A 27756-nucleotide genomic window follows, 5' to 3' on the forward strand; every position below is an offset into this window, starting at 1 on the left:
TTTTATAAGGAAATCTCTAATTAATGTGTATAGTTAATTGAATCTTGAAGACAGACCTTCATAAGGCCGAGGATGACTGGACATTAATCTGCTGAGCAGCGTGATTTACTGCACAGTGATACCCGCATCCGTCTCTTCCACCAAGGGCACAGATTTATCCCCTGCGTAGAGCTGAGCAAGACTCAGGATATTTCTTTCTCTGCACACATGCATCTGGCTGCAGTGTGGAGAGGTGCTGCTTGTAGAGCTGGATGGCAGCAGCAAGAAAGATGTGCAGAACCTAAGGGAAAGGAGAAGTGATGGGGGAAGGTGACTGCAGGACAGAGAGGACAAAGCCCTGCAGCTGTGGTAGGGACAGCACTGTATGAGCAAGTGTATGGGCAAGCTGAGCTTCGGGCCCTGCACTGGGGGCTGGATGCCTTCTGGCTCCTGCCCTGTGCTCGACAGTGATGAATCTTAAGCTAAAAGGCCAATGGAATTTATTTGCCTCCATTAGCCTGATACAATACAATTTATTTTTCAACAGCTTCTCTCATGCAAAAGCGTTGCAAAATGATTCACAACAAATCACAGCCGCCTCATGCAAATTTGGGCAGCTCATATCCAGCCCATTCGTAGCAGTGAGGGCTGTCCCGCTGGCTGGCAGGCAGCTTGGAAAGTTAATTATCTGCAGAAGGGGTAATTGCATTTTGTTGCGGAGAACTGGCAGTCGGGACAGGGTAAATACAGGGAACAATAGGCACAGGCAGAGCCAGAGGGGAGGTTGTGGGTTTAGGGGCAGAAACCAATGATAAGGTGGGGTGAATCTTGAATAGCAACAGTGAGGTGTTTGGGAGGAGAGGAGAAGCACAAGGGGTGAGAACTGTGGGGAAGGTGGTCCTGGGGCTGGGAAAGAGGACAAACCACTGAAATTGCAGGGAGCCAATTATGAGGCCTGGAGGATGGGAGAGATACAGGGACTGCGTGGGGACGAGCCAAACCCCATGGACTAGGATCTATCCCAATGCATTTCCACAAACTCAAGCCATTTCTCAAACTCCCAACCCCAGTTTGCTGGCAGAGCCTTTCCCCCTGAGCAGAGCAATCATTAAGAGAACTTCATGCTCACCCAACGGGTGGGGTAAACAAGATCCTTCCAACAATGTTGCTGACCAAACACCTCTCCTGCCTGTTGGGCCAGCTGTGCCCTGTTATGGGAAGGTCATCATCTAGGGCCACTGCATGGACATTTCACTCAGCTTCTGCTCCAGCTCCCCCAGTTCAGTATGCCCAGAGTCCGCAAGTATCCAACCCTGCAGCCCTTTGTGGAGCTGGGGAAGGATTTTTCCCCCTCTTCCCACTTGGTCCTCCTAAAAGTTTTGCAGGATTTAATACAAAATTTCATCACAATTTTATCCAGCAGTTCAATAATTGTGGTACTTCAGCCATTTCTGAAATGGACAACAGCTCTGCAAGAGGAGGACTTAATAGAAAGTTCATTCCTTATTTAAAAGCCAGAATAAAGTTATCTGGGGTGAAATTAAATTGTGTCAGCATAGAGCCAGGGAAGCAAAGGAGCGTGGGGGCCTTGGGGCACCCTGGCTGTGCACATCCTTGGGCTGCAGGGCGGCTTTCCTGAGACATTATTTCAATGCAGACACCCCCAAAAGCAAAGCATTCCCCACAGTTAATCCTGTACAAGTTGATTTTTTTTTTCTTTGCTCAAAAGGAAACAGCTTGTGCCGTGCCAGAAATAAATGTTTTCTTTCTGATTATTCTCACTGTTGAACGTTCATAAAGTGGAGAAGCCAGCGGCAAAGAATGTCAGACGTGTCTGCTAAGGGGTTAACATTTGTAAGATGAATGCTGCAAGAACTTTTTTTTTTTTTTTAATTAAAAAATATATTTCTGGAGCAAAAACACAAGCAATAAAGAGTGTTTGCCTGTTGGGAGGCTTGTTTTGTAATGCGGTATGAATAACCAGCTGACAATCCCGTTTTGTGTTTTCTCTTAGTATGGCCAATGGCCAAGAGCCAGCCAACTTTATTGTCCTTGAAATGTCATGATTTTGAGTATGCACAGAATCCTTAACTGCCCAAATTACTGCATAACATTCCTTTTTATTATATGGCAACAATGTGATCCTGGGCTCAAAGACTTACTAGTTAAGAAGATTATGTGTTTTCCTTTTTCTGTTTTGTTAAAGTGCCAAGTCTTGCATTTTTGGCATCTTCTAAAGAATGAAATGTCTTCTGAAATATTCTCTCAGAGCACAGAAGTTACCTCAGAGGAGCTCAGAAATACAGCGCTTTTCAATACTTTCTCATTTACTCAGAAGTTCAGACGCATTTCTTTTCCTCAAAAGCTTCCAATTTTTTCCTCTTTGTGCATACTGACAGCAAAAAAAGATTGTCCTTCATAACTTTGCGTGGTGTTACTCTGACGCTAATTTATCTCCCTTTCCCCCTTCCCAAGCATTGCGAGTAGGAATAGGCCCGGTCTCCCCACAGACATGGCTGTGCCATGCTGCCGGGACACGGCCAAGTGTTTGTGCAAGAGGCCAAGGCGTGGGACCAGTGGCACCGGCACTGGGTCTGCCCACTGCCATACTAATGCCATTTAGTACCATAACCATGTGCATCTGTACAGGTTAGGGACTGACCTGTTGGAGAGGAGCTCTGCAGAGAGGGGGCTGTGTGTCCTGGTGGACAACAGATGGCCATGAGCCAGCAGTGTGCCCCCGTGGCCGAGGAGGACAATGATTTCCTGGGGAGCATGAAAAACAGCGAGGCCAGCAGGTGGAGGGGGGTGATCCTCCCTCTCTATTCCGCCCTGGTGAGGCCACAGCTGGAGCGCTGTGTTCCATTCTGGGCTCCCCAGTTCAAGAAAGACAAGGATCCCCTAGAGAGAGTCCAGCGCAGGGCCACAAAGATGGTGAGGGGCCTGGAGCATCTCCTGTATGAGGAAAGGCTGAGAGACCCGGGGCTGAAAGGGGATGTTAAAAATACTTATAAACATCTGCAGTATGGGAGTAAAGAGGATGGGGCCTGGCTCCCTTCAGTGGTGCCCAGCAACAGAACACGGGGCAATGGGCACAAACTGGCACACAGAAGTTCCATCTGAACATGAGGAAAAACTGCTTTACTGTGAGGGTGACAGAGCACTGGAACAGGCTGCCCAGAGGTTGTGGAGTACCCTTCTCAACCTGCTGCAGGCAACCTGCTTTGGCAGGGGGTTGGACTTGATGACCTCCTGAAGTCCCTTCCAACGCCTACAATTCTGTGACTGTATGATTTCCATACTAAAGCCATTTCCTGTATAGACTGGCCACCAGGGAAAACTGCTGTCTATGGCTCAGCTGTATTCCTGGAAGAGCTGTGACTGCACTTGTGCTGTTCTGAACACAGCATTTCCAGTACATGCTCCTTCCCCCATGCCCCACACAGGGGCTGTGCCCCCACCCTGTACCCCCAGCCACACATAGCAGCACAAAGCAGCACGAGCCAGCTCTGCTTGGCGTCAGGAAACAGCCTGCGAGCCAATAAAAGTGGGCTGAAATGCAAATATAGCATTTCTTGTAAAGTAAATTAAGCTAACAACGCGGTAACAAACCGCTGTTAATATTAGATTAACTTGTTTGGCAAGATATGAAATCAGAGGAGCTGGGTTGTCAATAGCGGAGTGTTCAATAATGCTAATGCTGCTCGGGGAAGTATAACATCCATCTGAAACACAGATGCACGCACACAAAAATTAAGACTGGAGGAAGAGCCAGAATCCGAGCAGCAATTACACCAGCATTAAAGATGGATAGAGAGGAAGGTTGAGATTTTTGATTGCCTTTAAATACCGCCTCGTTTTTAATCTCAGAACCAGGCTGCACTGTGATCAGCCATTAGCCCTGATTTAAAAAAAAAAAAGAAGATCCCAGATTTCAACATTTGCAGCATGAACTCAATATATCGCTTTGATCTGAGCTAAGGAGGCAAATGGAAGCTAATTCGGAGGCTGAAGCCAGCTGTGTGTGTGTGGGATGGGCAGAGGAGTCACCCAGAGCCACATCCCCAGCACTGGCTCTGAGACAGAGGCGTAAATGTCACACGGAACGGCAGTGGTCACTAAACTGATTAAGCAGTGGTTATCTTTAGCAGTAAAAAGGCTATCTGCTAATACTAAGTGATTAGAGTCTAAAATGCCATTTACTCTGCTCTGATTCCTTGAATGAATATTTATGCCAAGTGATGACTATAACACCATCAAAAGGTTCTCCTGCTCTGTTCTTTAGAGTGGAAGTGATTATTCAACAGCAGGTCTGCGCTCCAGCACTTGTTTCTATTAAGCAAATTTGCAGCATTCAGGCAAAAAATCCTGATTGCATCGTCCTCCTGGGAGTTTTATTTTTAAAGAACTGGCACTCCCAGCACTCCCAAGGGCACGTGCTGCTGCAGGTGGGCCGTGTCCACAGCCCAAGGACAGGAGAGGGTGACAGGGATGCTGCACGATTTCTCCATTGTATTCTGTGTGAGCCAGGATTTAACTGAACCTTTCAGGATAGGAATCCCTTCCTGGGCAATGGTGCTCTGTGCTTTGCTCTCATGTCCCCAGCCCCAACTTCCTCGACACCACATCACCATGCTGCCAGTGCCATAGGAGCCACTGAGACGTGATCTTAGTAGAGTTGTTTCAACTCACCCATCCCAGTCACCACTCCATCAGCCATTCTTTTCTCTTGCACTGTCTTCTGCTCCTCTCCCCACTCCTGGTTGTTGGTTGGCTTAACCTGTTAGATTGCTGCATATCAAGAAAAAAAACAACAAACCACTTCTATCACTATTCTGCAGCGCACCCTCATCCCAACCTGCTTCCTTCTTATCATCCTTCCATCATCAGTTAATCATACAAAAAACATTTTTGCCTTATAGCAAAGGAAAAATATTCAGTATTCTTAACCTCAGGCCAATGAAACCTGGGCCTAGAGGAGCTTTTGACCAGCAAGGCGTCGATTCCCTAAGTTTGATCTTAAAGCTCAGGCACTACGCTGTCGATGAAATAAATGTTTCAGTGACACATAAAATCTTTAAGGTTGGAAAGACCACTAAGATCATCCAGCTCAACCAGTCCATGCCTGTGACCACTCCATATCACGTTCCTCATGTGACATCCACCCTTTTTTGACCTTTGTCAACAAAAAAGCTAACAGTTACGAGTTGAAAAAGGTCTAAATGCTTACCTTCAAAGAAGTATCTACAGTTTTACATGTAAGTATCACAGAATCATTAAGGATAAAGACCACGAAGATCATCCATTTCAACCCCAACCAACCCCCACCATACTCACATCCTTAAGTGCCTCATCTCCACGTTTCTTGAACACCTCCATGGACAATGACTCCACCACATCCCTGTGCAGCCTGTTCACGTGTGGAACCCCCCTGCTTTATTTACTCAGGTCCCAGGAATATCTGTACATGTGTTTAAAACCTGCTTGTCATCAAGCCTAGGAAATATGGCCTTTCACCACATGAACAAACCACAGCTAAGATGACCAGGAAACATTCATAATTTTTAATTCACACCAGTAATAAAATTGCATTACATTTTTCATAAAATAAATGTTCCAGTTTATATACAGAAAACAGACTGTACAGAGCCCTCCCCCAGACCCCGGAAACTCACAAACATACAGGCAATGCAGTGCTCAGCTAAGCAGGCACAACTGTACATCTAAAATTGTAACTGCTTTGTGTTGGGGGTGGGGGGAAAGTACTACAATGTATATAGTCCTCTCTGGACCAGAATTAAAAAAATATTGCAGGCAAGCTGACAGACGGCTGGCTGCTGGCGCGGCCGGGCGCCCATCCACAGTGCTCCAGCGAAGCAGGGATCGCTATTGAACCTGGGACTCGAAGCTCCCGTTCAGCTGCCCTTCCTCATAGTCCATCTGACACAAGATCATGTTGTTCTTCAGGAAAAACTTGTCTCCCACACAGAACCTGAAAGACAGACAGAATTAACCGGTTTCAGTACGCACAGGAGTTTTGGCACCGTGATTTTATTACTGAAGGAAAGGACACGCTGCTTGGAGCGGAGGGCAACCAGGGCAGGCTGGGGCTGAGGTAGCTGAGCGGGACATCCCTGCAGATGGAGCTCCAGGTGATGTTACAGAGCCTGTGTGAGGCCTGTGTTGGTCCCGTGCTTCCCCAGCTCCCCTCGGTAAGGCATTATTTGCACTCATTTCCAGGCAAGGACTGGCTATTAAGTCCTTCCTCACCCCCTTGTGTACAGTGCTGAACAACAAATAGAAATTTCCTGATGGCTGGGCTCCTAACCTTTATCTTCATTGAGCGAAGGGCACCGCTCTCCATATACCATGTAAATTGTTCTGTTTGTATTGAAGTTGACAGAGAGGCTTGTGATATTTAACAATTTTATTTGACCATTAAGGTCAAAAAAGTTCCACATATAATATCGGAGAGGTATAAATTGACAGCCTGTAGCTTTTTCACCCTGTCTGCTTGCTGAAGAGTTAGAAGCTCATCTTTTCTTCTTAAGATAACAAATAATGCCCTTAGAGCCTGGTTCAGGGGATGCTGTGTCCACCTTGCCAATGGGACGAGGACATTGCAGAGCCTACCACAGCCCCAAGTGCTGGGTCCCAGCCGCATGGCTCGAGTGAGCACTGAGTCCGCACTTCTCTCTGTCTCTGCTTTACTAATTCTGAAATTCATCTATTTTTTTTTCTGCATTAAAACGCTAGAAATCAATCTCACTTTGAATTAACAGCTTTTAAGCTGAGAGCCGTACTGCTCACACAGTCCTGAAAGCCACATGCTCCACCAGCAGTCGAAGAACAGACACAGCTGACTGCATTCTGCTGCTCCTCGTTACCCTGAGCTTAACAGAAGCCTCCAAAGAGAAACGTAGAAGCGACTCTTGCCACCAGCCCCCCTGGCTGCCTCTCCTCAGACCTGGTTGCTGTGTTGAGGGGCTGGGGGTGCGCATGGCACTGCCAGGAACGGCCAGGGGTCCCCTGAGCCCTGATGTCCCGGGAGAGGGGCTGGTTGCATAGGGAAGGGTGTGCCTCCTGGAACCTGCAAGCCCAGATTTGGAGAATGAGGCTAATGAAAACACGACGTGCTCTGTATCAATATTAGATTTTGCTCGGATGCATTTAACGCTCTGTACACAGACACAGCCAAAGGAAGCTGGAAGAGAACTAGAGGAGAGGAGCCTTCACCACCAAACCCTTTTGTAGCTGGAGAAGGAGGTGGGTGCTCCATCCCAAAGGCACTTGGGCACCCACGTCTGCAGCTCTAATTCCAGTTTGACCTAAACTCATGGTTCTCACTTCAGCCTCCCGTGCTGCTGTTACAAGAATGCTTCCACACCACCTTTTGGGGCCGGGATCTCTAGAGGATAAGCCATAGAAGTCCGTAGAATGACATCTAAAAGAACGCAGCTCCCACTCCGGAAATGGAACCTCGGTCGCACTACGCCTTTGCAGGAGGGATGCGAGAGTAAAGAGGGGTTTAGTGACAAAACCTCACCCTCGGGGCTCCCTGTATCGCAGCCAGCAGGGACCACGGCACGGGAACGGCGGGAAGGAACCGTCCCGGAGCCGCTAGGGGTCAGTGCCGCCCGCCGCCGCCGCGCCGGGAGCCGGGCACGGGCAGCAGCCGGCCGCACCGCCTCGGTGCTGTGCGGACAGGGCTGTAACGCAGCCCGCGTTGGTGCGTGCAATAACCGCGTCCTTACCGCTGGTTGCAGAGCTGACAGGCGAAGCAGTCCAAATGGTAAACATTATCTCTGGCCCTCATCACCATCTCAAAGGCAGGGATCAGCTTACTGCAGGCAGCGCAATTCCCGGTGGTACCAAACAGCCTGCCAAAGAAGCACGATCATTAGAAGCCATTTTAATTAAATGGTGGAAGGACTAATTAAGTGTAATTAGCGGTATCAAATACTGTATTGCACCAATAAATAGAAGTCGCGGTCTCCATTTCGCTGACCAACCAGTGTGCAGGAGCTCGGGCTAAAGCTGCCTGCTGAGCGGGCTGCGATCATCCAGACGAAAACTTCATTTGGATTGCACGCCCAGGGCTAATTTGCTGTCTAATGGAGAAAAGCATTAAACACTCGCAGCACAATTTTGGGGCTCACAAAATTTCAGTCAAAAGCTCTCCTTGCCCCCATGGCTCTGCCAGCCCAGCAGGCAGCACCGCCATGCTGCTGCTGGGGAAGAACCTTGCTCACTCAATGCTGAAAGCACAGCAGCACGCTTTTCCTGGTGATGGGTACAGCACCAGTTTGCAAAGCTTCTGGAGGAGGGCGAGCCCTGCTCCCCGGTTGTGCATCCCTCCCGGGAGTGGCTCAGTGCCATACCAAGCCCTGACCAGCGTGCTTTGCTGTTCCACTTCAGCTCCCCGACCCTCGAGGACAGCCCCTCGGCACTGTAGGCTCTGCCATTTCCATCTTGCTTTTCACTATCTGTCTCTCCAGATGTCTGCTGCTGTTACAGCTCCCGCCGGGGACTCAGCCAAGACAGCAATGTCCTCCCCTTGGCCCCATCTCTGAGCCATCCTCGCCAACCCACAGACCACCGCCACACAGACCAGCCATGGCGCCAATCAACAGACCAACAGCACCAGGTCAGTGTGCATTTGGTCAGCTGCTTTGCTCTGGGGATGACAAATACCCTCAGAGTGAGGCAGGATGGCTACTGCACCCTGTTAGCCCTGTGTGTGCCACGCACTGCTGCCTGCAGACAGATGCAGGCTCCCAGCTCGTTTCGAGCCATTGGTTCTGGCCAATTCCACAACGCACAGACCAGGAAAATCTATAACCAATTTCTAAACATGCAATTTGCCAAGCTGATCAATATTAATTATTACTGGCCAGTAATTGTGAACTACAACACTCAGCAATGTTATAGAAACCTTCACATAACTCCCACCCGCACTGTGCTGTGCAACCAAAGCAAGCTTACTGCCAAGCTAGAGAAAAAGCTGCCCTTGTTTGTCAGGTACCAGAGGCCTTTCATCCCACCTGGTGGAAGAAGCCCGAGAGTGTCTTGAATCACAGAATGGCTTAGGTTAGAGGAGACCTCCATCCATTTCTAACCCCCTGCCATGGGCAGGGCTGCCTCCCACCAGCCCAGGACCCATCCAGCCTGGCCTGGAGCACCTCCACGGATGGGGCACCCACAGCTTCTCTGGGCAGCTGTGCCAGTGCCTCACTGCCCTCTGAGTAAAGAGCTCCTTCCTAACATCCAACTTCAATCTTTCTCCTTTAGTTTAAAGCCATTCCCCTTTGTCCTATCACCCTCAGACTGTGTAAAAAGTTGATCCACCCCTTGCTTATAAACTCCTTGAAGCAGCAGCATGTTCTCCCCAAAACTTAAACAATGCAAACCAAAAGGAAGCACTGGCACTACTTGCATGGACCCAGGAGTTGGACTCAGTGACCCTTACGGGTCCCTTCCAACTTGGGATCTTCTATGATACCATGCTGCAGGATGGAAAAGTTGCAATGGGAGAACTCCATACTCTTCCCCTGAGACTCTATCAAATGATGACTGAAGGAGAGAGGAAAGCCTCAACTCTGCACTTCCAACAGCCGCCTTGCCCTGCCAAACTCAAGCCATGCAACCTGCTGTGGGAGCACTTTACTTCCCATGGGCCAGCACTGCAGCAGCAGGCTGGGAAACGCTGCACAGAGACGCACCCGGCTCTGCACCCTGCAGTGCTCGGCCCCCATCCAGCACCATCCACAAATCAGCGCAGCCCCCTGCCCCCTCCCCTGCCCGAGTGCCTCCCTTCAGCATGGCGAGACCTGATGGCTTTGTGGGGTTTTGTCACTGTCACAAAACCAGGCGTGCGTTTTTAGAGCGCCCAAGTCACAGCAAACTCAAAAAAAAATGAGCCCGATCCATTAGGCTGGGAGACTGGGAGGTTAATCCTAGATTTGCTCTGTGCCCGGCGCTGCTACGCGCACAAGTGTAAAATATCCATTATTCATTAGCATCACCGTTGTGTGGAGCTCAATCTAGATTAAACAAAATAAAGGGGCCCCAGACAGCACCATTTGCATTGTTAAGCAGGCGCTTTTCTTCAGCCTTCAAATAGGAGACTTTTCTAAATGGAAATGATGGGGAAATTTGGACAGATGTTCACTTAACTATTTAAACAGTTAGCTTAAGAAACATGAAAAATGTATTTGGCATCGTGTTCACCTGTCTCCTTTCAGGGGGCTGGGGGTGCACCGATTGTTAAACAGCTCTGACTGTTTGCATAAGATCTACAGCTTATGTTCAGTCCGGCTGAAACCACGTCGCCTCCGATGTCTACACAGCTCCGATGCACAGCCGGCCCATGTGCTGATCTTTCCCTTTTCTAGCAAGTTTCACAGCCCTCCGTCCCTGCCTTTCCCAATCGGAGAGCATTTCGCACTTATTCCAGCACACCCTGATTTGAATCTGCTTCCCAGAGAGCCATTTAGAGCCCTGTGTATTCAGCACGCTTCTAAAAATATGCTGCGGTTTGTAGCTCAATGAGCAAGAAACAAACTTTTTTTTTTTAATCTGCTTGAAGAAAAGCAAAATGAACATGGACTTCTGCCTTTTTTTTTTTTTCTTCCTTGTGACAAACCTGCCACCTCTGACCCCTCCTTACCCAGCACCAACTGGAGCTGAAATCCAAGGTGGGGAAAGCTGAGCGTTGCTGGACGAGGGAGTGGATGAAAGCCCTCCACCACGAGCCCCATCTGTGGGTAAATTCCAAACAACCCCACATGAACAAACTGATCTGCAGCCTGTCCCCCAGGCACCTTCACAACAGATGCGATGCTTTCTCACACACTCACACGCACAAAGTTCAAGCGCTTTAGAAAAAATCTGTCAGGAGATGCTCAGCATCTACTTACCAGCTTGGTGCCAATGGCTTAAAAGAAGCTGGAAATACAGAAAGGTTTCACTCTGGAGCTGTTTTGCTGCTTCTAAAAACACTTTTTTTTAAAAAAAATCTCCCTTTTTGAAGTTAAAAGGCAACGATTTTAAAGCACAGATTTATTTATTCCCCTTTATGTAACAAGAAGACCTAGCCAGCTTGTAAATAAGCACAGACTATGCAGATTTAAAATTTAACACAATTAAACTTTTACCCTGTGGTAGTAATTATGTTTAATGGCTCTTAGCCTGAACTTAACCACGTCTATTGTTGTCAGCCAGTCTAAAAGCAGGAGTTTGTCCAAGGACAATTTTCTGTAGTTTATAGGCACACTAAAAACCTCGCTATGCACTGTTCTCATTGGCCGCTGATGTCAGTGTGCACAGTAAAAATTAAAGCTAATTGGCATACAGGAGCAGCAGTGAATGCAAATGAATTAATGGGAAACGAGGGGAGCACTCCTGGAAGCAGCATGCAACGATTGAAGGGTGCTTTTTAGGTAAAGTTTTGTTTGTGCTCAAGAGTAGCCTTCTGCACAAAGACTTCACCAGCTCTAAGAATACACCTGAACTTGATTCCAAGCATACTAAAGTCATTGGCACCCTGCAGGTTTGGGGAGGAGAACAGAATGGCAAGGAGTCCATACTGCAGGAAAATGGAAGAATATGCCTCATAAGATGACTTTAAGTTTGGCATCTCGTTACAGACTTCCTTCCTTCTCAAGCCAAATTGTGCCACTGGGCTGAACTGTGAACTCCGTTATCTATTTCTGTCAGCTCTAGAAACAGCAATCTGTGCTACAAGGAAGGAATCCCTGCTCCTTATCTTCCCTCTGACCTGGTGGCTGCTACATGGTCCATCAAGAAAGAGGAAGAACATTTTCCCTCAGTGCAGAGAGAAAATATTGGAGCTGCTGACTTCAATAAAGGAAAGAAAAAAAAGGAATGAGGACAGGCAAATGTAAAGAATGGATGGTACACAATGGATGGGTTGGGGGTTTGCATTTTTTTTACTTAAAGCAACACAAGTTCAAGATTAAACTGCTGAGTTGAGACTGAGAATTGCCCCAAAACAATAGGCTTTCTCAACAAAAAAGCTAACGATTATGAACTGAAAAAGGTCTCCAACACTAATCTACAAAGAAGTATCTACATTTTTTACATTTAAGTATCATAGAATTGTTAAGGTTGGAAAAGACCACTACGATCATCCATTCTAACCACCAACCCAAACCCACCATGCCCACTATCCATGTCCCTCAGGGCCACAGCTCCACATTTCTTGAACACCTCCAGGCACGGTGACTCTACCACCTCCCTGGGCAGCTGTGCCAGTGCCTCACCACTTTTTCGGAGAACAAATTTTTCCTAATGTCCAGCCTGAACAGCCCTTGGTGCAACCTGACATCATTCCCTCTTTTCCTATCACTGTTACCTAAGAAAAAGGCTGACCAAATCTCAGTGCTAGAAAAAGTGGATTTCCGACCTTACAATTTGAAACAGACCAACAAACAGCCATTAGCAGCTTGCAATTAATATTTCTCCTGTCTGAGGATACTGAAAATATGCTGAGCCAGAAGTACTGAACACACCAGTTATTGCAGGGAAGCCTGAACATCACTTGACAAGATAAAAAAGATGAACCTTAAAAGCAGCTTCAAACGTGAGGATTCCGACTTCCCTGTAATCAGAATTTGTGTAACACTCAGCAAAAGGCCTCACAATGGGCACTTCAGCACAGTACGTACACATAAGCTGGGGCACCCTCCTCTCCAGGGCACTGCTGTCGGTGCCGCAGTGGGAGGTCATGGCAGAGGGGGCAGAGGAGGTGCATTTTGATTCTAATGAAGCTGGTCAAGCTGTCCTCCTGTGATGCCTTCAAGTTCAGCCTCAAGGAACTTCCATCCTATATGCCCAAGGGTTTGTCATTCATGGGCATCGTAACGGGAGGACCTGAACCACTCAGTATCGCAGCCCTCTGGCTGTGTGACCGCACTAGTTCTGAGATCACTGGGCATAAACTTCAAGGTTGCTCAAGGGCATATGTTTCCAGATGAAGAATACAGATGGATGTTCACTTATTTTTCCTCCTTTTGTCTCTTCCTCTGTATTCTCATAACAATACTAACTGGGACAGCTAACAGGTAGAAGTCCTTGTCTTCTTCCCCTATCCACCCTCCTGTGTTAGAACTGATGCCCTCACCCTAAAATCCATCTTGGCTGCCCCTATACTGCTGAACACCTGGGGTACAGCATCCTCGTAGGGGAGTTTGAAAGCAGCACTCAGCAAATTGCAGGTTTCAAAGCCCAAGAGGCACATCAGCATTCCATAGCTGGGAAGTAATATTCCCCATAAGCTTTTCACCTTCCTGAGAGGTTGTGGAGGGGGAAGGAAAAAAAATAAAGCAGGCAAACAAACCAAGCATTTCTTGTTTATCCTGAAAAGCATGGGCTAATGACAAACTCCTGGACCAGCTACCACGGGAAAAAAAAAATAAAAATCTGTGCTTTAACATCACAAAGCAGAGCAATGCTGCCAAGACACATCATATTTTGCGCCTAATTAATTCTCCTTAATCTGTACAGACACTGGGCGCACAAGTGAGGGTGCATGCAAGTCACTCCCTGTTGTGATGCAAGAGCAGCACTTCAGTTCAGCAGCACTGTGGGCTCTGGGCAGACAGCACACAATCACCACGCTGCACTGACACCTCCCAGAGTGGAGCTGGGGAGTGCAGAATTGCACCAGGAGCAGCGATCAGAGATGCGTTGGAGCCCCTGAGCTGCACGTGACGCCGTGTCCCAGAGCAGCCTCCTCGACAGCATTTGCTTATCAGAAATAATTAGAGGTAGGAATGCTGGAACCGTGATTATGAAACAAATGGTAAATCTATTTGCTCAGATGAAATGTATCGAAAGCTCCATCTCAGCACAGCTGGAGACTGAGGTGATACCGCAAGGATAACAGCTCGAGATCCAATTTCATCTTTCATGATTAAAAAATGAGCAAGAAAGTGTTTTATGAAATGTGAAGGTTAACAAATGTTCCTTCGCAAGCAATGACGACAGTTTATCTTTTGAAACAAATGATCAGGCCATAGTCTGCTAGCGACTCCTGAAGTACAGCAGGCAGGCTTCTCCCAGAAGCCTGCATGCCCTCACTGCTCAGACATGTGCCCAGGCATTCCTGTGTGTGAGTGCCTACACCTTGGTGCCCCTGCGCTGAAGGAAGGGGTGTGCTGCCCTGCACTGGGGGTCATGGCATGGGCAGGAGCCGGCCTGCTGCAGGTATGTAAGCCAAGCCCCAGCACAGGGTGGGGAAAGCATGTTCTGTGCATAGCAAAGCTCGTGATCCTGAACTGCATGCTTAGCTGAGGGGCAAACGCAAAGACACCGGTCTACAAAGAGACTGAGAAGCACCAATGTTCTCCTGGCCATTACACAACAGCACTCCTTTTGGACTTCAGATAAGAAAGATGCAGCCGTTTACATTTATGGGCTCCAAATCAATCCAACCACTTATTTTTCATGTGATGGTCAACATACTAATCAGCAGCATAATGTGACACCACTATTATTCAAAGAGATGGAGAGGAAGTCAGTTTCTTTGGCTGTCCTCCAAAGTACTTGCTTCTTGGTATGAGTGCAGTGTGAAGTACAAAACCTTATTTTTAGCAATGAGTTCTGCTAACATTTGACGAGTAGAACAAATATCTTGCGTTGTTTAGTGAGGTGAAAAAGATGTGGGTTGAGGCTCTAAAACTGTTAAAGGGAAGAAATTAAATATGATGGAAGTGGGTAATTCTCCAAGAAGAAAAATTCAAATTACCAGCAGTGAACTGACAGTAAAGAGGATGGTGACAGCAACTTTAGTTCCTTCTATTAATAGAACTAATAGTTAAATTGAGAGAGAAAGAAACAATATGTGTGGAAGACAACAGGAGATGCTTTAAGTTAAAAAATTGTTTTATACTTCCACAAAATATGGGACTATATGGCATTGACCCTTGTTGCTAAATGTGTTCCACAGAAGCAGGACACAACCTAGTGGTGTAGGAGAAACCTCCATAGTGAGCACTCTTGAGTTTGCTCATTAGCAAGAACACAAACCATCACAGCTGTAAAGCTGGCCAAACCACTGAATGCAAGCCAATTACTGTGTTGTGGAACTGATGCTCTTTCTTCCGACCCAACTCTCGCTTAAATTTCCTAGGTTATAACAATTACAATGCATCTCCCAGCAGCAACAGCAAAAGTAAAATACTTCTAGCAGTCAGAAGTGCTCTAACAGATTGCATTCCGATAGGGGAAAAATATTTAGAGCAGGACATGGGATGCTTCTTGGGGTCTGCACTCCTGGCTTCTTTCCTACCTTGAACACAGAATTCTGGTGTGTCCCAAGAAGCCATGCTATCCATGGCCCAGAGAGAAGATCACGGATTAAATTTTTCTTCTTCCAAGCAGTATTCTCAGGATAAACCAAGAAAAGAAAGAGATGCCCCACAACTGTGATGGAGCAGTGATAAAAAAAGTTCTTCTAAGTTTAACAGCATCAATAGTGCTCTATTTTGGCACTCTAATGTGTCTGATTTGATGATACATATTATTTTTGTTATGAAACTAGAGCAAACCAAAATCAATATGGTGCTCGTTAAATGGATGAGACACAAGAGTAGCTTGTGAGTCTTGGAAAGCAAATGTAGATGGAATCACCACCCAGCTGAAGAATTTCTAGTAGTATTCGTAGAGCAACACTGAGTATCTATCTTTCAGGTCAGATTAAAAAAAATAATACACTGTTTATCAAGTGCACTTACAACAAAGTCTGGAGAAGTGATAAATAATGAAGAGGAGGATGACTGATGGAGTGACCAGGACTGCTTGGCAGGCTGGGTGCAAACAAGATATGTGTTTTAATAAAACCATCTATAAAGAAACACTCCAGAGACGAATGCAGCCTGTATCTTGTGGAAGGAAAACTATTTCTAGAAGAAGCTCTTCTGAAAGACTTAGGGGGTCCCTGTGAATACATTCCAACTGTGAGCAAAAGTCCTTGTGTGAGAAGGATGCTTTTGTACATTGCCTCAAAGAAAGGGAAGGCGGCAGCTCCCAAATGGTGGCTATTAGATCTCTGTCTTCTATTTGGTCAGTTTCTTGTTTTAGAGAGAGAAACTCGCATTTAAAACTTTTACTGAGAAAACATTTATGGAAGATTTTCAGGAGTATGTGAAGGACCTGACTACCTAAGCACCCTCTGCACACCGAAGGTTAGCCAGCAATGCACCTCAATTTCTGAAACCAGCGTGGCGGTTTCTGTTGTTCTGGCTGAGTTTGCTCAAGAAATGTTATCAGTCCTTTAGGAAAAAAAACACAACACATTGGCTACGGATCAAGTACACTCTTCCAGATGAAAAACAAAGCAAAGCTTGGAGTGTTTTGCAGTGTGACCCTCATAAGAATGTTTGCATTAGGGCTGCTGCCTTATTAAAATTCATTTGTGTTTATCGGAAGTAGTTTGTAAAAAACAAACCATACACACCAGGTAAAAAAAGTGCCCTGTTGTTACATATTGCAGACACATACTGACAGGGTAGCTCCAACTTAAGAGTTGGTCTCTGCAGACTTCCTCACGAACAAGAAAATTTCTGAAGTTGATCTGTAATTTTGGAGTGTTTTGCTCTGTTTATTTAGCAAAGAGACAGGAGCCCCATGGGAGGAGCCTCACTGAAAACAAGCACCAGAAGCCTATCTAAAAGCCAGCGCTGAAAGCGAAAAAGGTAAAAGCTTGGTCAGATCACAGAGTCATAGCATGTCGGCCATTGTGCAGGAGCATAGCATCATAGATACTCAAGAAGAATTAATGGCCTCCTCTTTACTTTCTCTGAAAGATCTTTTTGCTTTTGTTGGGGTACAACAGTAGAGTTCAGATGTGCCCTCTTCCTAACCTCCCTGACTATGCAATACATGAACCGCAAACCAAAGGCCACGCTCAGCTAGGGCACAACCTCCAGCCTCTCTGGGGCAGGGCCAATTGTGCACACGTGCACATTTTCACAGTAGGGGCTAGAAAGGCAAACAGCTGGCAGCGAACTGAGGCGCTTGGGAAGAGCCCACGCTACATGCCTCTATTTACCTCAGGTAATCTCTGCGGCAAAGGATGAGATTTGCTTTTGTGTAAAGGGTTGATCCAACCTCTCCAAGACGGCAGTCGCAGCAGGCGCACTTCAGGCAGTCTTCGTGCCAGTACTTATCCAGGGCCTTCAGCAGGTACCGGTCCTTGATCTTCCGGTTGCAGCCAGCACAGCCCTTCTGCTTCCCCTTGGGTTGTACGGATAACATCGGCACACCTGCAACACAACCAGACAGCGGGGTTACAAGACATTCAGACAGCTTGAGCAAGTTTCCTGCACTCGGGGCTGCGCTGGGAGCAGCAGTGCAATCCGTGAGCAAATTCTGCTGCTGCTCTCACTGCAAGGAGCTCATGCTGCAAGAAGATGGTGGTCAGAGGAACTTCATTTGCTGCCGCAGGGTAGGTAGGAACGTGACACCTGCAGTTTTTCCCCAAGGGTAGGGCTGACACACAAAAAAAAGTTGTTGTTTTTTTTTTTTTAGTTATTATTTATGAACATTTTGCAGCAGAACCAACCCGCTGCAATTCTAACATTTGTTTTTCCTTCATTAGCAGTGCCCTCGCATTGGTAACTGCCCATGATCAGAAGGGCCAAGCATGTGCATCCCTGCCCTGCCCCATCCGCCACCTTGCCTGGATATAGCTGCGAGGAAAGGAGAGGTGTGGGTGTAAAGCTGGGGCATGCCACTGGTTCTCCTCCTTTATAATCCCCACTGGAGACACAGGTTTAACCAACGCAAAGCAGATGAGACGTTGTGGCTGGGGTAGCAGCACCACTGGTTGTATGCCCTTACCTGAAGTTAGGCCAGTTCCTGTAGCAAGCTGGATGTCCCAGAAAGTAACAGCTTGATAATGGAATTATTAACAGTCCCTTGGCCCGAATGGAACAAGCCAGTGCTATTGCAGTAAGTGACATTTGCTGCTTTCCTTAAAAGCCAGGGTGACCCGGTGGTGGTGGCTAATGCGCAGCCCATGTAAAACCCACCGCTCGTACAGTAATAATTGCTTTGTCAGAGCCACGAGCAGACGACAATAGCACTTAAGACACCTCCACACCAACAGCGAGGCATCGATCTGGTTGTTATCAAAGTAGTCCCAGCAGCACGGAGACGGGTCAAGTAACATTGGAGAAGTCTCCAGACTTAAAGAGCCCTCCTGCTCGACGCTGCGGCACCAGCAAAGTCAACATCGGCAAATTTCTGATGTGAGTGGCAAATATGCAATAATGAAGTGGAAACTTAAACCTGTTTTTGAGCAGCACACGTGCAACCCAGGACGACACAAATGGGGGTTTCAAAATGCTGGTTCTGGATAACTGGAACCATTGAGCCCTCCTGCCTCTCTGCCAGTTCGGCTCCCTGCTCCTCCAAGCACTCCATTGTCTTACGAGAGGCTTCCTCCAAGAAGGGGAATGTACTACTTTGATTTTCTTCTAATAACTAGCAAAGGAACAGATATATATATTTTTAAACAGTACCTTAAGCAAGGAAAAAAGCAATGTATTTGGTCAGCTTTCAGCAGGGGGCTTTCTAATGAAAAAAGGTACCATTTCAGAGATCATATGATGTTCAAAGCTGCTATTCCCACTCAGATAATAACGAGCAAGGTCAGCCTCTGCTGGTCAGGTTCAGTGTTTTGAAATTACATCCTGGTCTGTGAGGTTCCCTCCGCCAGCCCAGCGCCGCAGAGCACACACACCGGGCCAAGCGGCGGCTGCAATTAGCTGGTGAGCTGACACAGCAGGCAAGGCGTGAAACAAAATTTCAAAAACTGCCAAACTCCATCAGCACGGGCTCCTCGCATGCCTGCCATGTCATTTCCAAGCAACAAGAGAGCAGCATCTCAGAAGCTTAACCCCTTTCGCAGTTGGAGGTGAGTGGAGAGAGGGCACAGCCAGCACTGAACCCGTTTCCTCTGCCCGCCTCCTTCCAGCAAACCCCAAACAAGCCAGACTTTGCAGGCAGAAGCCACCACCTGCAGAGCTGCTCTTCCTTTCTGGAAATTTCCCCACTGCAAAACCACAGTGCTGCTTTGTTCCTCTGCGCAGATTTTTTCCACCAAGATCCCCCGTTCAGTGAGGTAACACTCTGGTGCCCTAACCAGAAAGAAGGGCTCACTCCAGCCACGTGCACCCAGAAGGCAAAGAGCAGCAGTGCGGAGCTAGGGAGACAGATAGGCACTCATCCACTGACACACACAGTGATGGAGAATGCTGGCCAGTCACTACATTCCAAAAAGACCATCAGTCGAACTCCATGGCGCTCATCTTCCATCTCCATCTTTCCTTAAGAGTGGTGGATGAAGCATTTCTATTCTTGGCTGCCTACGCTCCCTTCTTTGCCCTTTACAACTTAATAGACTTGCTGCTGGTTAATACAAAACAAAACCTGTTCTGAGTGCTCAGAGCTCCAATGCACATTAAAAAATTATAGACGCCACCTCTGGACATACTTAAATTTATGGCTGTGTCTAAAGAGGCAGTTATTGCAGTCAGTAATCTAAACTTTACCTCCGTTCACAGGCGGGTGAACCAGCTGTAATCAGCCCATATCTTCTCAGCTGGGGTCCTCCTGCAAAATTATTCTGCTGGCTTTGTAAGATGAGCGCCCACTAAGCACACCTCCAAGTTTTTCTAGCCTGTTTTACTGACATTTCTATTCAACACGGCAATCAGCTGCAACTCCTCTAAGGGCAATGCTCATAAAGCCTTGTTTCCAAGACTGCCCCGCAACTTTCTTATAGATGGTGGACCTTCTAATAACAGTTATCTGCGATGGTCCTAAGGAGTACATCTCCGTAGTGCTCTGATCTGCATGAGAGTGACTGGTCCCTCTGAATGCATGGAAGCTCGCCACCTGATTTCTTTAATGCAACTCTAAAGGTTAATTGGTCTGGAAGAGCGATGTGGGACTGCTGGCTAACGATAGGCGCCTGGAGGCTTTGCAGCCTTGCTGTTCTTTCTGCAGGCAAGAGCAGGGCAGGTGACATCAGCAGGACTTCTCAGCCCACTCTGGTACCAAGGGGCTGCAGGAAGCACTGCCACCACCGCCTCTGTGGGATGGGATGCAGAAGGGAGCACCCAGTGAGCAGAGCCCAGTCGTTCAGCTGCAGGAGGACCTCCCCCAGCTCCCCCAGGAGTCGGCCAAGTCCTCCATTTGCCATTTATGACAGCTAATTAGTTATTCTATTCCAAATCTTTGCTTTAAATAAAAGAACTAATTATACACAAAGGTCAGTCCCCCACCTCCTGTGAAGCACACATAATTGGCTTATTTCCCCAACACTGTGTGCAAGTTTCACACAATGCTTTCGGGCAGATGGCTTTAACACTTTCCCTCGGCAAGTTCTCTCTCCTTTGTTCCAGTTTGGATTTTTGTTTGTTTGTTTGTTGTTTAAAGTCTCAAGTCTTCTCATTATATAAAGTCTTACAATACAATAAAGTCTTCTCATTAGCTACCTCTCCCATAAAAGCCTGCTCAAAAACAAAGCAGAGAACTAACAATTTACAGAACTTACAGAAGTGATCCTTACAGGGATGCAGCATGCCAGCACAAAGAGCAATTCTGGTTCCAAGACTGGTGTTTCAGGAGCTGGGCACTTAAGCCTAGGTTTCAGAGTTCCACTTGAGGGAAAAATGTTTATTTCTAGCACAACACCCTGTAAATGAGCTGACCTCCTTTTGCCTACTAACAAAAAAAAAAAAGAGCATTTGGCTGCAAAAGATGAAAAAGTAACTGAAGAGTAGGAGTAATCTTATTAACTCCTGTCTCATCGCAATAAAAAAGCTGCAGTCTTGTGTCTTTTATCAGAGGATCTGGTATCATTTAAAAGCTTTAGAGCCCTGCATCACCCATTTAAGTAAATGCAGACAGCCGCTGCCAAAAAGATGCAGTGAATTTTCATTCCCTTAAAAAGAAGCTCCCTTTGTGTTCCCAGTGTTGTATTACTCACCTTCTACGAATATTAGGCCCTGTGAAAGAAGGCAAACCATGCACTTCCCCTGAACTGAGCACGCTGTCCAGGATGCCTTCATTGAAGGATGATGGCCAGCAAGGTGAAGCTCATCATTTCATCAGTATATCCAATTAAAACGTTACCTTTGGAACACTGAGTACTTGCAACTAACCACTCACGAACGAGCCTTCGACCATTCATCAAAATTATTCAGTGAATAACCACAGTCTTTTTTCATTTCCAGTTTCATGGTGCAATACACAGTAGGTGATTTCTACAGTGACTTTAGCAATTCATTTGCGGTATTCTTTCTTCTGCGTCATTACTGAATAAATTCCCCAAGCAAGGCAAAAAAAAAAAAAACAACCAAAACCCAAACAGTTGGAGAGTGTGCTTAATAGGAGAAGCAACATTTTGATCAGTATTTTTGTTTTAACTATGCTATAATCCTCCTCCCAGTAGCATAGCAACTTTGGGGCTCTCCAGTTCTGAATGAGCCTGAGTGAAGCACACTGTAGACTCTCATTTCCCACAGCAGCTTTCCTCGAGGGTTTACCTCCTGCTCCAACCTCACTATGGACAGACCCTGTTTTCATGTCCTTTGCTCAGCGATATCCATTCACATCACTGGAATCAGTACCAAAGCAGATCCCAGGCTCAGAGTTAGCATCTAAATTTCCATTTTCCCCCAGAGTTCTGAGACTTCTAGTGCTTGGTTTAAGTCTCTTCATTGCAGAGTTGCCCTCACCTGAGGACAACCTGTCGCTGTAAGGGAACACAAGGCAGCAGGCTGAACGCAACTACCTTTGCAAAAGTTTCTATACATCATTCTTGTAAGCAACATTTTCCCTGTGCTCGCAAAACACACCTGTTTGAGCTTTAATTTTTCACAGTTGGCATGTGCCCAAAGCTTATTCTTAGCACGTGTAATGTTTCAGTAAAATTTATTTTTACTGCTTGAAGCCCTGGGAACAGTGAAAAAAAAAATAAAAAAAAATGCAGATTTCTTGTACCTTAAACCTTCACCATTTAGCACTCTACAGTCTAGCAAGGGTCCTGATTTTTGGTGGCCAGTTCCCTCACTCAGTTTCTGTAGTAGAATGAAGTCTGGTACAGAGGGTACAGAGAGAATGCCCACAAACCACCCACCCAGGGCATGAGTAATATCACAGATGTGTTCACTCAGGATGATGAGCCTGGAACTCTTCCCATACTCCTCACTACTCCTCTGCTTTGCAAGTGACCACTGAGGAGACACTGATGTCCCAGAATTTCTCTTCACGGAGTTTAGTCAAAGCAAACCAGCAGAAGACAAGTCTCAGAGCCAAATGATCATAAAGGTAAGAACTCATCCCTCGCTTTTCAACTCACTTAAGAATGTCTACCTGTGAATGCTAAATGCAGTCTGGTGCTGCCCATTTCCAAAACAGAAAACAAATCAAATAGAAAAACCTTGTATCAAGTTAAAATCCCAAAGAGTGTTTGAGAAGCAAAAACTCAAGTCAATTATTTCCATGCAGACATGTAATACCCCACAGTTCTGACCTCCTGGGTAAAACACACTGCTTAACGTATTGCTACCGAGGTTCCAATAGATATGCAAAGACGTGCAATGTAGCAGAGCTAAGGCTTAGCAGGGAGACATTAACATCACCCTGACAGATTCGGTACACTGTAGTTGTGAATATTTTAAGGAGAATGGAACTATATCATTGCACAATCATCATCATCTTTTCTTCTGCCTCTTTGCAGACATATACAATGTCAACCTAAGCTTTCGGCAACCTTAATAGAATTTCAGTGCCCACTGCCAAATGGCCATTTGATGTTCTGCTCTGTGTACACTGATGAAGCAATCTGTCACAGCCCTTAATGCAGGCAATGATGACTACCCAATCTAAAGCTTTCGCAGGCTTAGAGAAATTTCTCAAGACTTTTGGAGCCTATAATCATTCGTGCAATACCACAAAAGAATTTGGAATCCTGCTGCTCCGTATTTAATGAAATGTGAATATACTCCTTTGAATGTTTCTAGAAGAAGCCATTCTCAGGCCAAAAGCATATTTTACACCATTAATCACTAGAAAGTTGTGCTGGCAACTCTGAACTAGCAAATGCTGTGGTGACTGCAAGTTATTCTATATGAAAGCACTGGTCTCCCACCCAAACTCACCACAAAGCCAAACACTTAGGCTTATATGCCCTGCACAAGATTAGCACAGCTGCACCTTTACCTCTATGAATGCACTATTTACTGGCATTTTTTCTTCAATTCCAGGAGATGATGAAAGATTCACCTGCAAGGAACACAGAGAGGGTCCCTGCACTTAATGCAGTCCAAGTCAGGGAGACAATTGCTGACGACCTTCGGGAAGTCATGAAATACACCTCCCTAATGACTCAGAAAGATGCAGTTATCCTGGAAACACGGGCTCCTCTCCCTTTCCTAGCGACAGCAGACCGACCCGTCTGCTATTAAAAGTTGAAAGGAGCAGGGCAGGAAGGAAAGCTATTTCCTTCTCTTCTTGTTGAAAGGAAAAAACACAACACACAGCCTTTTCCAGGACCATTTGCATGCTGAGCTGTCAGACCATGCACTTTCCATTAAAGAGATAGCATCCCTTTTCATAAGTCCATTTGGGATCCATTTTAGTGTTATCTAAAAATCAAATCTACATGGTAATCCTTTTAATGTACTCTTGACTTTTAAAAACAGCTTTATGTTCCTTCAGGAAATGTTTTAAGCCATTACTCAGTAATTACTACTCACCCATGAAAACACTGATCTTTTACAATATATAATCAGTTTGCTGTCTTAAAAAATAAAGCAGACTGGAATTTTTTCTCATGATAGCAGCAGAGAAAAACCAAGTAGCAGAGAACACCCTTCCTCCCCCAGTATTTGGAAGCAGCATGCTTTTCCTGCAGTGTAAGACCAGAATGGGTGTCAAACACCATTCAGACCGGCACAGGGAGCACTGAATTTATCAGGATGACACCTGCAGCCAACACAGCAACGTCCAGCCAATCTTCAGGAGCCTGAATTTACCCTGACAGTCCTAGTACCAGGTCCTAAAGGTTGCACTCCACCCCCCAAACTCCCTGCGTGCTCGTGGCAGAGCTCAAGAGGGTCAGCAATCTGACTTGCCCCCGACTCTCCAGCACAGCCAGAATGGTAACAAGGGTGCGTTCTGCCCAACCACAGCTTCTGTCCATCTTGTCCTAGTGCCATGAAGACAGAGGAGACAGCAGAAGCAGAGGCTAAATGCTTACAGTGCTGCTGTTCTTCTTGTTACTGAGGTCTGGATTTAGTCTTACTGAGTCACTGCTTGCTCCCACCAACAGCTTTTAATCTACCCCATTTCACTAATGCAGCTAAGACGGAGAAACTCTGCTACTTGGCCATTCTCCTTTCATTCACAGGAAAAAGTACGCAGATCCCAGTACAGTGCTGTTCACTAAACATTTGCATAGCTGAAGTTGGCCATTCCTATATGTCTCCAACCAATTTTTGCTGGTCACAACCAACAAAGTCAGACCTCACAATCCACAGCTGTTATTAACACTACTCTTCTTCACAAGGAACTACACTGATAAGAATTAAAAGTGGTTCCTTGGCTTCAGCTGTTGTATTCTTTGTGGTGATGATGTTTAGACGGGAGCTGAGCACTATTACCCTGAACAACAGAAGAGACCCAAGTAAGGGGAAAAGACTGCACAACATCTTTCTTTTGTTTCTTTTTGTGAAATGCCCCAGAAAGGCTTGGAAAACCCTGCTGCAATTCACCATATATTCCAGAGTAAAGTGAGCTCTAAAGGGTTTGGGGCAAGTCGGCATGACATTTAGTTTGCACTAAAGCATCTTAGAAGTCATATGAAATACAGCGTAACAGAGCATATTCTACTCTATTAAGCATTCAGGAGCCTGGCATCGCAGTATTCAGAATACGTATGAGAAGTTGGAATTGCACGAGGCATTCCTCCTCTTATGGCTGACCGCTGAGTTGCATTCAAGCTGATCCTAAGGGAGTCATTTTCATTAACCTGCAGTAGCTCTCTAATCCTATTCCTTGAATTTCAGACCACCACCACTACAAGAATTTATGACCTGCTGCCTGCACCTTGGATAGCGCTCACACTTTGCTCTTTTTCCTGCTCCCCTGGATCATTACCACCGCTCCGTGCAGCAACTGATTCTCTTAAAGTGGAAGTCTGCTCCTCAGTGCTCTTACCTATGCTCCATTTAACTCTCATCAACATACATGAAGACACTGATGGTTTCACTTGCTTTAAAACAGTGAAAAAAACACACATGGCCTAGTCCAGCATGCAGAACCAAGGGCTTCATGAAGGGTTCTTCCTGAAGCCCGAAGAGGGCACGTGTCTGAGGATTTGCCTCAAACCTCAAGCTAAAGAGAACTCCCAAATCACCAGCTTATGGCTTTAAAATCCTAACCTGCTGGCCAGGAAGCTGACTTAGCAGCCTGTCCTCCACCCTGTTTTGGTGGGGCTCTTGCTCGGTTGGCTCGGTTGTCCTCCACCCCACCACGAGATTCCTGACTGCTGAAATGAACTCCTTCACCGAACTAATGAAATAAGAAGTCTGAAGTGCTTTGCAATCCTTTTTAAAAAAGCCTGTACCTCCAGATGAGACTCAATTTCACAGCATCAGGGAACTGTGTGCCAATGCACTGTACTGGAACACCGGGGCTAGCAGGAGCTGCAGACAACAATGCTAACATCAGGGTTATTTTAGATTAGAGCACTTCCAAATCAATTTTGGATTTAAACTTTTAAATGCACTCTCCAGAAAGAATCTGCACTGACTGAGTATTTTCAAGACTAATTTTCTAAGCCTGAATAAAGCTCATTGTTATCTAAGGAAAAAAAACACCGCTAACCCTTGCTACAAAGGCTGGGTCACGGCTCAAAAATTAGAGAACGGTGCTGCAAAGGAATAAACTACCTAAGGCAACATCCATAAAACCGCAGATTAAAAAAACACTATTGATACCACTGGGAAGAGATGTTTAACTGAGACCAGAAGTTGTGATATTTGGGACTCAGGGCACTTTTCCATGAATGTGCACTGCTGCAGGGGAAAGATGAACGAGCCGAACATCCACAGGTGGACAGCAGGACTTTGCCACAGCAGAAACCCCGTGGAATTAAGGCGGTGCCTCAGCACTCTGCAGAAGGAAAGTTGTGATGGGAGAAGGGAGCGTGTAAGACAGATGGGAGAGCTGAGGTTAAAGTTCAGACCGAAAGCAATTAAGACGGGTGAGAGTGCCCTGCAACTTGACACAGGTTTGCTTTGTGTTCAGAACTTTTCACTAGCATTAAGCATCTTAACTTGTGTATAGAGAGATTATAATTAAAACCTGACAAGCTTAAATTAGCCATTTATAAAAGGTTCTCCAGAAAGCTTTTAAAGTAGACTAAACATATCTATTAAAATGGAAGAAAAGGGGGAAAAAAAAAAGAAGAAAAGGAGCCACTTTCAGTTACAATACTTTTCCTTCCCAGATATCTCAAGAGATTAGACAAATTTAAAGCCAAAGTTCTGCAATTGTCCAAAGCCACTGAAAGGGGGGGAGAGAGAGAACGTGTGGCAATTAGGAAAACTTGAAAAAAAATCCTTTATTTAAGGATTTGTTCTTTGGATGAACACAAGCAGTCCAGAATCCTCAGAGATCCTAACTTCCTTTTAGGACTTTGAGCGCTTCCTAAAGCTTGAGTCCGCTTTAGGACTTGAGGCACATTTACCCAAGGCCAAGGAATGGCGTTGGGCTGCCACAAGGCTGTGGAGCAGCCGGAAAGCTGCCTTTCCCCACTGCCCATAAGAATGGAGGGTGCATTTTCACCCCACACTGGCTGTTTGAATTCGTTCCAGGCATTTCAGCACTCCACAATTCTCCAGTGAGCTCAAGAAACTGAAACTAAAGAAATTTTCTCTTTATCAACTTGTGCACTGGTATCAAACAAGATCAGATAATTTATTCCCCCTCCTAAAGAAAGAAATAAAAAAGCCACGATTATTTTGATATTTCAAGATGTTTACAGACTATAAATATCTGGAAGTCAGGTTTGTGAGAATATCACAGAACTGCAGGGGTTGGAAGGGGCCTCAAGAGATCACTGAGTCCAACCCCCTGCTAAAGCAGTACCCTACAACAGGTCACACAGGTAGGCACCCAGATGGGTCCTGAGCATCTCCACAGAAGGAGACTCCACCACCTCCCTGAGCAACCTGCTCCAGTGCTCTGCCACCCTTACCATAAAGAAGTTTTTCTGCACGTTAGTATGGAACTTCCTGTTTTCGAGTTTTAGGCCATTACTCCTTGTCCTATAGAGAAAAGCCTGGCTTCATCCATTTGTCTCCCACAATCTAAGTAATTAAGGACAGGGCTGTGCAAAACTCACCTTATTATTTCCAAAACGTAGTAGAGTCCTTCTTTCTCTGCCTCTTTTTTTCATAAAGCAGATATAGTCCTCAAGGAATACGCTCCCACTGGGCATCCAGCTGGGAGGGAACCAGACAGCAGCGGTTTTCCAGAGCACACCGCCAGCCCTGCCGTGTGCAGCTTGCTCTCTGCACACCTTTCTGCAGAGACAGCTACAAACATTTGCTTATTGACCTAGAGAGCTTCTCGGCAGCCCTGCATTATTCCTAGCTCTGATCACTCCCAAGACCATGTCATCCTCTCTGCAGCTCTCGTTTTTTAAAGCTTTGGAGCAGATGCTTATAGAGG

The 27756-nt window shown here is 46.2% G+C and overlaps 1 protein-coding gene across 3 annotated transcripts in view; it reads right to left on the minus strand.

Moving 5' to 3' along the window:
• Window positions 1-5529: 5529 nt before the first annotated feature.
• LMO1 (LIM domain only 1) overlaps window positions 5530-27756 on the minus strand; it is a 47588-nt gene continuing 25361 nt past the window's right edge. For all 3 annotated transcript variants that reach the window (XM_042882072.1, XM_042882073.1, XM_042882074.1), the window contains exons 2-4: window positions 17054-17267; window positions 7734-7859; window positions 5530-5971 (exon numbers count right to left, since the gene is read on the minus strand). In XM_042882072.1, the coding sequence (XP_042738006.1) occupies window positions 5866-5971; window positions 7734-7859; window positions 17054-17267 (446 nt within the window). In that variant the 3' untranslated portion in view covers window positions 5530-5865. The remainder of the gene's footprint in view (window positions 5972-7733; window positions 7860-17053; window positions 17268-27756) is intronic.

The sequence above is a fragment of the Lagopus leucura genome, unplaced genomic scaffold, assembly GCF_019238085.1.
Source record: "Lagopus leucura isolate 7727_CA_CO unplaced genomic scaffold, USGS_WTPT01 Super-Scaffold_100033, whole genome shotgun sequence".
Taxonomy (NCBI): Eukaryota; Metazoa; Chordata; class Aves; order Galliformes; family Phasianidae; genus Lagopus; species Lagopus leucura.